The sequence below is a fragment of the Gossypium hirsutum genome, chromosome A11, assembly GCF_007990345.1.
Source record: "Gossypium hirsutum isolate 1008001.06 chromosome A11, Gossypium_hirsutum_v2.1, whole genome shotgun sequence".
Taxonomy (NCBI): domain Eukaryota; kingdom Viridiplantae; phylum Streptophyta; class Magnoliopsida; order Malvales; family Malvaceae; genus Gossypium; species Gossypium hirsutum.
The window spans coordinates 74326011-74339152 of NC_053434.1; the positions used below are offsets into that span (position 1 = coordinate 74326011).

Sequence of the window (13142 nt, forward strand, 5' to 3'; positions counted from 1 at the left end):
GGGATGACATGTGCTTCATCCATTTTTGTCTTTCTTCTATGGTAGATAGAAAGAAAACAAAAAAAAGAAAGAAAGAAAGAAAGGATTTTACCACTATGGGTCATTTTATAAACAGTAAAAAAATTAATTAATGTTGAATAAGTTTTTGAGAAATTATTTATTGACGTGTAAAATTATATATACAAGTGATGGAACAGTCAACAATACGTGGCAATCCAGTTAACTTTTCGTTTGGATTTTAACGGAAGAGTGATCAAAACAGTAATAAATATTAATGGTAGCTAACATTAATAAAAAAATTAAAGTGAACAAAATAAAAACACTATAATTTTAAACTGATTATATGAAGAATTTACCCTAAAAAAAGTGAATAGCAAATGAAGTCCTGTCCAAAATCTGGATTGAGATTTGGGTCTGGCCCAGATCCAAGTTTTGGCGGGAGATCTAATTTTTGGCACCTGGAATTATTTGAAAAAAGAGGGCATTCCCCCCTCCAAAAAAAAAAAAAAAACCCTTTCCTTGGCTTCAAACATATGACTAACATTTGCAGTTTCCAGACGAAGATCGCCAATCGCATCTGAGATGGCTCGCAGCGAGGAATTACAGATAAGCACGGCGAAGCGTGCATACAGGAATGCCAAAGAGGAAGGGAATAGGCAGGAAGAGGCGAGGTGGGCAAATGTAATTGGAGATATTCTCAAGAATAGAGGAGAGTATGTGGAGGCACTCAAGTGGTTTCGAATTGATTACGATGTTTCGAAAAAGTATTTGCCTGAAAAACAGTTGCTTCCCACTTGCCAGTCTCTTGGCGAAGTCTATCTCAGGTTGGAACATTACAAGGACGGCTTGATTTATCAGGTAATATATTTTTCTTTCTCTCCTTTTTGTGGCTGATGGTGTTGCGGTCATTTGAGCTTTTAGGGTTGTTGATTGGTCAGTTTAGAAGAGGGGTTTTTACTTTATTAAGGTAGATTTTGTTTCTAGGCTTCGAGTATCTTTTATTTTCTAAATTTAAATGGGGTTTGGAGAGGTATGACGCGCTGGTACGTGAAAGATCATTGTGGGTGGGACAAAGTCTTTACTGATATTCAAGTTTTGGAATATGAATTAGATTGTGATCTACTTCGGTGGAGAGAGAGTGTAGAAAACATGAAGGAAAATGCGGGATTTAGTTGGTGATATTGAATCTTCATTGTTTTAAGGCAAAAGGTTGGTCATATTGAATCTAGTCACGTTATCGTCTGCAGATGGAAAGCTCTTAGACATAAAAAAGGTTGCTATTCAGTTTAGTTCTCTAGGGGTGTTCCAATAGTTAGAACTGAGACTAACTTGGATGTACTAGGTTCAAATTTTGAGAATTGGAAGAGTTTTGCCTCCTGCTTTTTAGTCCAAAACCCAGTCTGTCTCATAGGCACCACAAACTAAAACTCAGTTTGGTGTATTCCTTATTAATAAGTAATTATTATTTTTTATTGCAGAAAAAGCATTTGGACCTTGCTAAGGATGCCAATGATCTTGTTGAGCAGCAAAGAGCCAGCACACAACTTGGGCGTACCTATCATGAAATGTTTCTAAAATCTGAAGATGACCATTACTCGGTGCAGAATGCCAAAAAGTATTTCAAGTCTGCCATGAAACTTGCCCAGACTCTCAAGGAGAACCCCCCTAATAATAAGTCTTCTTTTCTCAAAGAGCATATTGATGCACACAATAATATAGGAATGCTTGAAGTTGACCTTGATAACTTGGATGAAGCACTGAAATTTCTCACTAAAGGTCTGGAGATATGTGATGAAGAGGAAGTCGTTGAGGATGATGATGGGCGTAGTAGGCTTCATCACAATCTAGGAAACGTCTTTATGGAATTGAGGAGGTGGGGCAAAGCACGTGAACATATTGAAAAAGACATAATGATTTGTAAGAGAATTGGACACCGCCAAGGAGAGGCAAAAGGGTACATTAATCTTGGTGAGTTGCATTACAGGGTTCAAAGGTATGATGAGGCAATACTTTGCTACCACAAGGCACTTGATTTGGCAAAATCCATGGAAGATGAGGATGCTTTAGTAGCACAAATTGATCAAAATATTAAGACTGTAAAGGAAGCTATAAATGTAATGAATGATTTGAAAAAAGAAGAGCAAAATCTCAAGAAGCTGAAAAGAAACATGGTTATTGCAAAAGGAACACCACAGGAGCGCAAGTTTCTTCTGCTCCAGAATTCATGTCTTGATCGTCTTATTGAGAAATCAGCTATGATCTTTGCATGGTTGAAGGTTAGTACCTGTTGCACATGAATTTTCCTTGCTGTTGATCCTTTTCAAGCATAATTGAATATTATTGCAGAAGACAGTTTGAGGTAGCATCTAATTATTTATCATTATTATTTAAATCTCCCTGAAATCTGTGCATTGGAAATGATTGCACCGAATTTTTGTTATGCTTAATGCTATCAAAAAGGTTTAAAATTAAATGATCTGCCATTGCTTTTCTCTTAGTTTTTTTTTTTGCTCAAAAAGTTATCCCTCAGCTTGCTGCTTTGTCTAACTGAGTGTGGAAATGGGTTTTCCAGAATTCAATTGTTCATATTCCGATGTCCCTTCTTCTAGTTGAATGGAATAAATTGCATGGATGGGATTTTTTCATTTTGATGTTGCATCTTTTTCCGTTTTTGTTATTTTTATGCTGTAAAGAGTAAAGTGTTTGTTTACACATAATATAGCTAAATAAAATTCATAGTACTTTCAAATAGATATTCTGGATGCTTAATGAAATTAGATGGCAGCTCATTTATTATTTTGGTAAATTACCTTTTGTTATACCAAGGGATTTTTATCTTGGATATGCGGAAAGATTATTGTATACTTTTAAAAAAATATTGGTGTATGCATAGCAAGTGAATAAAGCAGGAGAAAAGTTAATTCAGGGATGTTGAAGAATACATGTGATCCAGTAGCATTAGACTCAAACTATTTTCAGTGGATAATAGAAACATAGAAAAGTAGGAGTGAGACCATTTACCTAGACTGTCCAAAGTGAGTCTCTGTAAAAAGTAAAATTTCAGTAAGGAAACCGGGAAACTACTGAATCATGAATTTCTGTGGCTACTGGTGCTCATGTCCCAAAGCTACTGTCCAGTAAGGAAGACAACGTTGCTTGTTTCTTGAAAGAAGACCACATAACTTAGGCTAGAGGAGAACCAAAGCCAGAAGATGACTGAGTTAACTTGTGTAGGTATATAAGGCTGCTTAATGGGCTTCCACAGTGTAAGTAAACCACTTAGTTTCTTAGGCTTAGCATGCATCAGAGCTTATTATTCTAGTGTTGAGAGTTTTCATCTTGAGATTCTCATTTTCAGAGTGTGTTACTTTCATGTGCGCTTCTAGCAGCACTTTTTAAAAAAAAAAATTGTAATATCTTAGCAGGATGTAAAACATGCAACTAACGGTCTGTCTATTGCCTTTGAATTTTAAAGTAGGCAACAACTGCCAATATCTTCTTGCATGTTCTTCCAATATCTTTTTGCATATTCAACATAGTTGTGCTTATGTTTTGAAAATTTATGTTTAGCATCGTGAATTCACAAAAAGGAAGAAGCGTATAGCAAGTGAGCTTTGTGATAAGGAAAAGCTAAGTGATGCATTTTTAGTTGTTGGAGAATCATACCAGAAGCTCAGGGAATTCAGCAAAGCCATTAAATGGTACACAAAGAGTTGGGAAGGATACAAGTCAATCAAAAATCTGGAGGTGCGCTTGATTTTATGATCTGCTAATATGACTCATTTTTTATTGTTTTACAGAAGTATAATTAAACGGGAAGCAAATATTATCTTATATATTTTATTTGTACATCATCTTGATAATCCAAGTCAATCAGAAATCTGGAGGTGAGCTTGATGTTAGTTTCACGATCTGTTTATATGTTTCTCATTTTTTATTATTTTACCAAAGTAAAATTAAACTGAAAGTAGCAATTATTTTATATTTTTATTTGTAAATCACCTTGATAATCCAAGTACAAAATGTAGTGTTGGTCCTGCTTTAGGGAAGGGTTTTGTAGTCTATTCCTTGTTCATGAATGTCTTTTGCGATTGGAGGAGTATAGATTGTTGAATGTTATAATTTTCAGGGTCAAGCATTGGCAAAAATTAATTTAGGTCATGTTTTGGATTGCAATGGTGACTGGACTGGAGCACTTGAGGCATTTAAAGAGGGCTACAGGTCATTTTTCTTTTCTTTACTCTTTTTGGTACCCTTTTGGTAAGTTTTCAATTGTCTGTTTACTATTTTCATTTCCTAAATTGTGGAATCAGCCAAAAATTATTTTGTGCAAAATACTTTGAAATGGCTAAAATTTCTGACATGAATCATGTTTTTCTTATTTCCTACTATTTGGGAAACAAATGGAAATGAATCCTTCGGTGAAGTCTGCCCTTTGAGCTATCTTGAATACACATTAGAAGTGTTCTTCCGCCAGCCTTTTTAATTATGGATTATATGATAAAACTGACAATGTGCTGTATGATAGGCAATCTAAGTATTTATAGAATAATAACTAATCAATTATGAGCATGATATAGAATACATTTTTTTGCTCAGCAATAGGTTAATATTATTAAAATTAAAGAGGCAGAAACACTGGCATATCAATTACAATCTCAAAATAGACTGTATAATCCCAGCATGGAACAATGTCATAAACAAGCAAACAATCTGTAATCCCCTCAATACAAAAGGAAATCATATCTTAACAAGGAACAGCTACATTGACACCAAATTTGCAATCACTTCAGACTTGGAGTCACTAGCTTCCATCAAGATTCAACTTATTGATATCTTCAAACACAGCTAACACATTGTAATAGCTTCATAAACTCTATAAGTTTGAATTAATTGGTCAAGATGTCCTGCCATTACCTGTTCTATGAGAATCTAAGCACCTTCGTTTATATTACATAAATTGTCCCATGACTCTCCTCGCAAAATTGCTGTTTTAATTGACTTCTAGAATTGCATATGCTTTGTGCTAGATGATTACTTACCAGGATAGATGAACAAGGTTTAATTACTGCCATTGTCATGATGCTTCATAAAAGAAGATTTAACCTGATTTTTAGGACAACAGAACTGTTAATTTTGAGGCTGCAAGAGTGACCTTTGCATTTCTGAGCGCTATCTTTCATGTTGGGAAGTTATTAAAAAATTGTAAATTTTATTAGTGCAACCAAAGGATGCAATTATTGTTCCTTTGCTGTTATTGGATGCTTTGGTTTTTACTTTTAGGTGTTGATTGTTGAAGATATGACTAAAATGTATTCCAAATCAATGTGTACCACTTAGTTGATTGCAAGTCTTTGCAAACAAAATTTCTGATCATGTTCTCATAGGCCATTTTTAATTTTTAATTTTTAAAATCAGTCTTGTTAACTCCTACTTGCTTTTTAAGTTTAAAAGTTTAATTTGATCTGTTATCTCATACTGCAGGATTGCTGTTGAAGCTAAACTTCCTTCCATTCAGCTTTCTGCACTAGAGAATATGCACTATAGCCACATGATAAGATTTGACAATGTTGAAGAGGCCAGGTAAATTTGTTTACATTAGCCCTGATAAGGTAGCTGCTTGTTTTTAACTTTTATGACCTGCTAAAATATAAATTGAAGTTTCTAAAGTTCTAAAGATAACTTGTTTTGACCTTCAAGTTTTTGAGGGTTTAATATATGTGATGTTGCCAACATTGGACTTTATTGTTGCTGATGAAAACTGATTTTATTAGGAGGTTGCAGCTTGAAATTGACAAACTGAAGCAGTCAAAAGTGGAGGAGCTTGATGAAAAACATATCGCAACAGATTGCTGCTCTGAAACAGACACAGAAGGAGATTATCATTGTTCAGATGACATGTCTAGTGCATGCTTGGAGGTTTTGCGTAAATCCAATTCTAATGGATCAGTTCCTTTAGCAGCTCGTGGAGAGTCAAATGATGATTTACCTCTAATTTCACTTATCCGACCCAGCAAAAGATCACGCAAAGATAAAACAGCTGACACAGCAAATAACAATATTTCTAAGGAGCCAGATGAAACTTCTCCAAAAAGTTTGTCTAAATCAACAAGTAATCAGCAAACAGCTGTTGGACGTAAACGTGTTCGTCTAGTCCTTTCAGATGATGAAGGTGATGTGCATCATGAAGTAGAATGCTCAGCAAGAAGACTGCATAAACGCCCAGTGGATTTTGCTGCTTCAGATGAATGTTAGTTGGAGTATTTTAGATATGATTTTTTCTGGGTTCGTGTTAAAAGTTTAAGTAGTAACTTAGATGTAGCTTTTACCTGACTGCAGTTACGAGGAAAATCAGTCCAGCCAGTTCTGATGATAAATTGCAGGTATACAAGCAATAGTAGTCCCAAAGAATATTGTTAACCTCGTCAAGTTGGTGCACCATTGCTTAATCCTTTTGGTTTGCAGGATACCTTACCAGTTGCCTCCAGAAGTCCCAGCAGGCCGTGCAATCTTGTCAATATTGAAGAAAGCACTTGTTCATATAAATCTGTGAGCAACAGAACTGTTTCAAATGGGAAAAATACCAGATCTCTGAGCAATGCTGAAGTTGTTATTGGTTCTGATTATGCTGATAGCGCTTCAAAATGTGACATCAATGCTTCTGAAAACTTATTGCTTAGACATAATTCTCCTCTCAAATTGCAAGCTACTGATAATGAGGTTGATGTGAGTATTTCTTTCTTGTGTACAGCTTAATTTGGTCTGTTATTGACTTATTGTTGTTGTATTTGGTTTGATTATTCTCTGTGAAATCTTTGGCTAATTCTTTAACTTCTCAGACTAGAGCTCCAACAATAGGTGTGGAAAATTGAAACGCAATGCTATAATGTAAAATTGGTTCTTAAGAACCTATAATTGTTCATGTGCGTTGTTGTGAAGCATAGACAGTCTTAATGGTCTTATGCATTTTTGTGATGTTGCTATAATTTTGAATTCTGTTGTTTTGCTTACTCTGCTAATTTATGCTGTTGTGCTAATTGCAGGGCTGCATCGAATTCAAAATTGATGACAACAAGATAAATGTGGCAGTGAGCTCATTTATGGCTGGTGATAAGATAAGCATTGAATCTTTGAAGGTTGAACTAGCTTGTTTATACTATTTGCAGCTTCCTGTAGAGAAGAGATCAAAGGGTAGGGTCTTATTGTTAAAATTTTCCACTTTCTTATTTCATCAATTCTGGCTGGGTGAGCACTGTAGTTTGCTAGAAAGTATTAGTTATCTAGATTCACAAAGCAACTTGTTACAATTGAATTGAGAGTATACTGAAGCATTGTAGCAATCCTTATGCTTCTGTAGCAACTGAAATTAGGAAAAGATATCATAGTGTTTCAAGAATCAAGATATTGACCAAACCACTGGATTTGAAAATCTAGTAAAATATTTTGTCCCAAATAGTTCTTTATTTGAAGTAAAGAGGCAGTACTCTTCAGAGATTATGGCTTGTATGATATGATTGTTGCTGCTTGCCTGTGAAATGTAATAGAACCAGCTTTGATGCTCAGAGTCAAACCTTCCAAATGGTCCCAATGAGGAATTGTATAACTCTTAGTAATGAAAATTGTGGGTCAAAAATGGTTGTCTTATATGGTTGGATATAAGGAAACTGAAATAGTACATGCGCTTATTGCTTGTCATCACGAATTGCTTTGGGTATCAGTTCTTTAACAAAAATGCATGTCTGTCTGTCTGTCTGTCTGTCTGTCTGTATATGAAATGAAGATAGCTTTTCCAGTGGGAGCTGATAAGTTCTTCAGGTTGCTACCTAGCGTTATTTTTTTTTCTTCACTCATCATTGGTTATAATAACTGCGTTTTTACTCTTCTTATTCAATAAAATTTTTTTTTCCGGATTACCAACTGTTTTGTGAATGGTGTCTTATTAGGTCTGTTGCCTATCATTCAAAACATGGAATGTGGTGGAAGACCTCTAGAATCCATTGAAAATCTTGATTCACTTAGGAATCATCTGATGAAGGTTTCGGTTGATGTGCTGATCAATGGTATGTGTAACAATTGGTTTCTGTTGTCTGAAGCAAGGATATCGTCTTGTCTTTTCTAGTAGTCCCTGCAGACTTGGGTACTGTTGCATGTATTTCGGTGCTTCTGTGTTAAAACTAATTATTGCAGTTTTGAAGTCTGTTTCTTTCTTTTTCGTGTCATGTTGCTAAGACTAAATCCTTGTGGAGTAGTTTCAATCAAGTTGTCTGAACAGGATTTTAGCTTTATAGCGTGGCAAAGTACCCTTTAGATGTTTAATCCTGTTTTTGATGCTCTATCAAATGGTTAATCTTGTGCATGGTTCTCTGAGATGTTTCAGAATAAAGATCAATAAGTGAAAATATGAATCTTAATGTTTTACAGTCTACACATGTTTAGGATGAATGGTGCTGTGGACTTCTTGAACATTTTCAAACAGAAATAGTTACCAGCTTATTCCGTGCATGATATTTTCAGTATTGCAATCTCAGTATAGCTTTTTCCTCATTGAACTTCTTTGTAAGTGAGATCTAAATCATATTAATCCTCACAGGGTGGATCCAAAAGCGCTTGATGAAGCTGTATATCGACAGCTGCAAAGAACTATGTGAGACACCGAATATGAAGTTGCTTAAAAAATTGTATGTTTCAAAGGTAAGACTGAAGATTTAACAGCAGTTTGCTGGTGATTCTACAATTTATACTCTTTAATTATTCTACAAATGATGCAGGGTAGCCTGTTGTATTACCACTTAGAGCCTAAATGGTTTTCTTCTATTTTCAACTCTTTGTTTACCAGGTAGAGGATGAAGTCAATGTGTCTGAATGTGAACTGCAAGATATATCAGTAATTCCATTGTTGAATGCCTTGCATACACACAAAGGGGTTGCACTGCTAGATCTTTCTCATAACTTGTTAGGTGATAATATCTCATTCTACTCCATCTTCCAAATAGTGTGGATGCTTTGATCAGATGATATTGTTTGCTCATCCTTTATTTTGATATGCTTATAGACAGAAGGAGTTTGATTATTTCATGTTGTAGCTTTTCTTGGAAGTGAATAATCCTGCATTCCTTTTATTAAACTAGTGGTCCATTTGGTGATTCTTTTCCAGGAAATGGAACAATGGAGAAACTGCAACGGTTTTTTTCATCATCAGGCCAAAAATATGGTGATTTGACTTTGGACTTGCATTGCAATAGATTTGGTCCAACTGCTCTATTCCAGGTAGGTAGCTTATGCTATAACCATCTTTTCTCAGCAATTAAGAGCTTCATATTATCTTATTTGTTCCACTCTTTTTTGAAAAGAAACAGCATCCATTTTTTTTAACTTATAGCCTTTTCTGTTTATATTGGAGTTCAATATATATTGATAATGTCAGAAATACCCTAGAGGCTTTAATACGGTTTACTAGAGACGATGATGTGAGTGTGCATATAACAAATTAGATGATGACATGAGGTATTGATTTTTAAAATATAATTAAAAATTTATAAATATTAATAAGAAGAGAAATATTTTAAAAATTACAAAAAAATTCTTTTAAAATTTAAAGAATAAAATATTTAATTAAAAATTTTAAATATATTTCTCTAAAGAAATAATATCTTTTTAAAGAAAATATAAGAAAGGAACATTAAAATCTGAAATTAAAAATATTTTATTATTTTAAATATTTTAAAAAATTATTATTTATTATTTCCTTTCTTCCTTTCTCTTCCCTCCCACCCTAGTCTCTCCTTCATCTTAGCTATTTGAGGCTGAATTTGGATTGGCAGACTGGTTTCAGCCTGAAAAAGGGAGAGAACGAAAGGGGAAAGAAAAAGGTAAAAGAAAGAGCAAAAATTATAGTGCTAACATTCAAGTATGGCGTTTGCAGTCAAATTGCACATGTCACTCCCATCATAGGAAAGAAAAGCAATGTCATTTAAAATTTTAACAGTGGCAGTTACGGGTCCCAAATTAATGAATAAAATAAAAGTACCAAATAGACATTTTAAAAGTAAGTACTATATTGGAAAATTGATATAGTCTGGAAGCCATTTGTGACGTTATCCTATATATTTGAACACACCTTTTAATTTTCCTTCTTCCAACGTTGAAGCATGGAAGTCAACTAGTTTTTTTTCTCACTTCTTAAATGTTGCAAGAATACATAGATTTTTCAGAGAAATAGACTTCTAATTCTTTGAGTTATTCATTAGATTTGTGAGTGTCCTGTGCTCTTCACACGACTTGAAGTGCTTAATATCTCTGATAATCGTCTCACTGATGCATGTGGATCATATCTTTCAACCATCCTTGAAAAGTGCAGAGGTAAATTGCATTCACTATCGTTCATATGATCTTGATATATTACATTTAGTAAATAGCTTATCGGTAGCTTTTCCTTATAACAATAGTGTTGTACATCAAATAATTGTAGCAAGGCTTCCCGGATTGACTCTGTCTATTGTCAGATAAAGAATATGCTTTGTATTATTTGAACAGAGATTATTTTGCTCGAGTATATCAGCTGATGCCTCTTTTATCTTTAGCCCTGTATAGCTTGAACATAGAGCGTTGTTCCATTACTTCTAGAACAATTCAAAAGGTTGCTGATGCACTGGATACTGAATCTGTACTATCACAACTGTTTATTGGTATGCTTATCAAATCAGTGAATAGTTCCATTTAGTCTTTTTTGTTTATTGAAAGCTCTCTAAGCATCACTATTCTGGCAGGTCATAACAACCCTATTTCTGGGAATGCTATCTATAGTTTATTGGGCAAACTTGCTATTTTGAAGAGGTTTACAATAAACAGATCTTTTTTCTCGTCTTTCTTGAAGTAGTTTTAATAAATGGAGAAGCACCTAAGCTTCAAGCTAGCTGACATTGAAGTTCTTTTTTTTTTCTTTTTCAGATTTTCAGAATTTAGTCTAAACGGCTTAAAACTAAGCAAGACCGTGGTTGATGGCCTTTGCCACCTAGCTAAAACCTCACGTTTGTCACAACTGATGCTAGAGGGCACCGCTATAGGAACTGTATGCAATTTTCATGTTTCCATGTTTTTTATGTTAATATCAGTTTGCTTAGTGTATATGTTAAGTTTCTTCCTCTGGTTGTGATTGGATTCTGATGCCATTTATAGGATGGAGCACTAAGATTGACTCGCTCATTGTTCAGCTCGACTCAGGAGCCTTTGAAACTTGATCTGTCTTTTTGTGGAGTAGCATCTACATACATTTATGAACTTAACACTAGTGTTATTTTCATTTCTGGCATTCTTGAGCTGCATCTTGGAGGAAATCCCATTATGCAAGAGGTTTGTCTTATATCAGATAACAACAATTTTAATGTATACAAGAACAGCAGAGGATGGTTTAAATTTTATAGATGTGTGAACCACAGATCTTGGGCTTTTGACTCAGGTGCACTGAAATCTGTGATAGGGCTATAGTATATTGACCATTTTTCTTTAATTTAGACTGTACTTACTGGAAATCTGCAGCTTTTCTGTGTACCTCCTTTGGTTTTACCTTAAATTTTGAAGATTGAACATGAAAGAGCCATCCGTTGCAGACCAGTCTTGACTATAAATTATTTCTTTCTCAGCTTTGAAATCCTGAATATGAATTTAAAATTACTATTCTGTGTGGAACCTGATGGGAGCTATGAAAACAGGGTGGCAATGCATTAGCATCACTGCTTATGAATCCTCAGTGTTGTCTAAAAGTTCTGAACCTGAAGAAGTGTCAACTGGGGATGGCTGGGATTCTTCAAATAGTTCATGCATTAGCAGGTTATATTACCAATTCCAGTATGATTTTTTATGTTTTTATCAAAATCCAATTTTCTAATTGCTATTTTGGTTTTATTCGCAGAGAATGAATCTCTGGAAGAGCTCAATCTTGCTAATAATGCTGATACGGATAAGCAGTTGGGTATCCTATATTGTAAACCGACAAACAGTTCAGAATCCTCACAGCCAAACCACATTGTATCTGAACCATCTCTTAATCCATGTTCATCAAAGGAATTTGATGAACTTGACCCCAACTACAATAAGCTTGAAGTTGCTGATAGTGAAGATGATGAGGTTAGGGTAGAAACAGCTGCATCTGGATTCAATGACAGCTCTGCAAGCTCATGCCAAAGAAGAAACTCAACTTTGGAGTGCCAGTTCGTTCAAGAGCTTTCCATTGCCATTGGATTAGCAAAACAGTTGCAGGTGTTAGATCTTGGCAATAATGGGTTATCAGTTCAAGCTTCAGAAGCTTTATATAATGCTTGGTCATCAGGTTCAAGGGCTGGTTTATCTTGGCGGCACATCAAGGATCAGATAGTCCATTTGTCTGTGGAAGGAAATAAGTGTTGCAGACTCAAATCCTGCTGCAAAAAGGATTGAATGTCTTCTGCTGGAATTTCTTCAAATCTTTAAGCAGATTAGCATCAGTAACTACGCAGCATGACTTCTCCGTTGGTTCTGGTAAGTTGCATGTGCATATCACATTTATAGTAACTGTGCATCATTGTAGCAATGCATTTGTATGACTTCTTAGGTGTTAGCCATGTCCAACGATAAATTTCCATGATTTGCTGTAAATTTGTTTTTGGACTCAACTGATTGTAAGTGTAAAGTTATTTGATAGCGAATACATAAAAAATCCATGGAAATTATAAGTACTACAGATTAATGTATAGGTTCCAATAATTTATGACATCTGAGAAAACGAAACGGTAAGTTTGCATTATGCAGATTCTATCCTTTGTATTTCATACGGTCCGTTTCTTTGGGTTGATCTAATCTTTTTACTCCAAACAGCCAAAGTGAAACATAGCTCAGGCTTAAACCAAGTTTATATCATGTGAAGGTCCAACGCCATCTATATCGTTTCTAAAACCAATTGGTTGGGTTTGATGTTACTAGCCTAGTCTAGTAAAAAGTATATATATATATATATAAAATGCTAAATAAAGTTACGTAAATTTTTTTTATCTTTTTCTGAAAAATAAGATTTCAATTTGCAATACTGAAAAGTTGAGCTTATCTTCTTCGTAATTAACTTCATGAATGAATCGTTTAAATTATCATTTTATGCTTCCAGAGAATTCTAA

At 34.6% G+C, this 13142-nt stretch overlaps 1 protein-coding gene across 1 annotated transcript; it reads left to right on the forward strand.

The window, feature by feature from the left end:
* Positions 1-456: 456 nt before the first annotated feature.
* LOC107902163 (protein TONSOKU) lies at positions 457-12778 on the forward strand. Its single transcript, XM_016828388.2, has 20 exons — positions 457-858; positions 1479-2276; positions 3571-3747; positions 4130-4221; positions 5485-5583; positions 5775-6250; positions 6340-6383; positions 6466-6726; positions 7044-7191; positions 7944-8060; positions 8591-8691; positions 8837-8957; positions 9155-9267; positions 10248-10359; positions 10581-10685; positions 10767-10833; positions 10948-11068; positions 11176-11349; positions 11709-11826; positions 11909-12778. The coding sequence occupies exons 1-20, from the start codon at positions 583-585 to the stop codon at positions 12430-12432; spliced, it is 4044 nt and encodes a 1347-aa protein (XP_016683877.2). The 5' UTR covers positions 457-582; the 3' UTR covers positions 12433-12778.
* Positions 12779-13142: the final 364 nt, after the last annotated feature.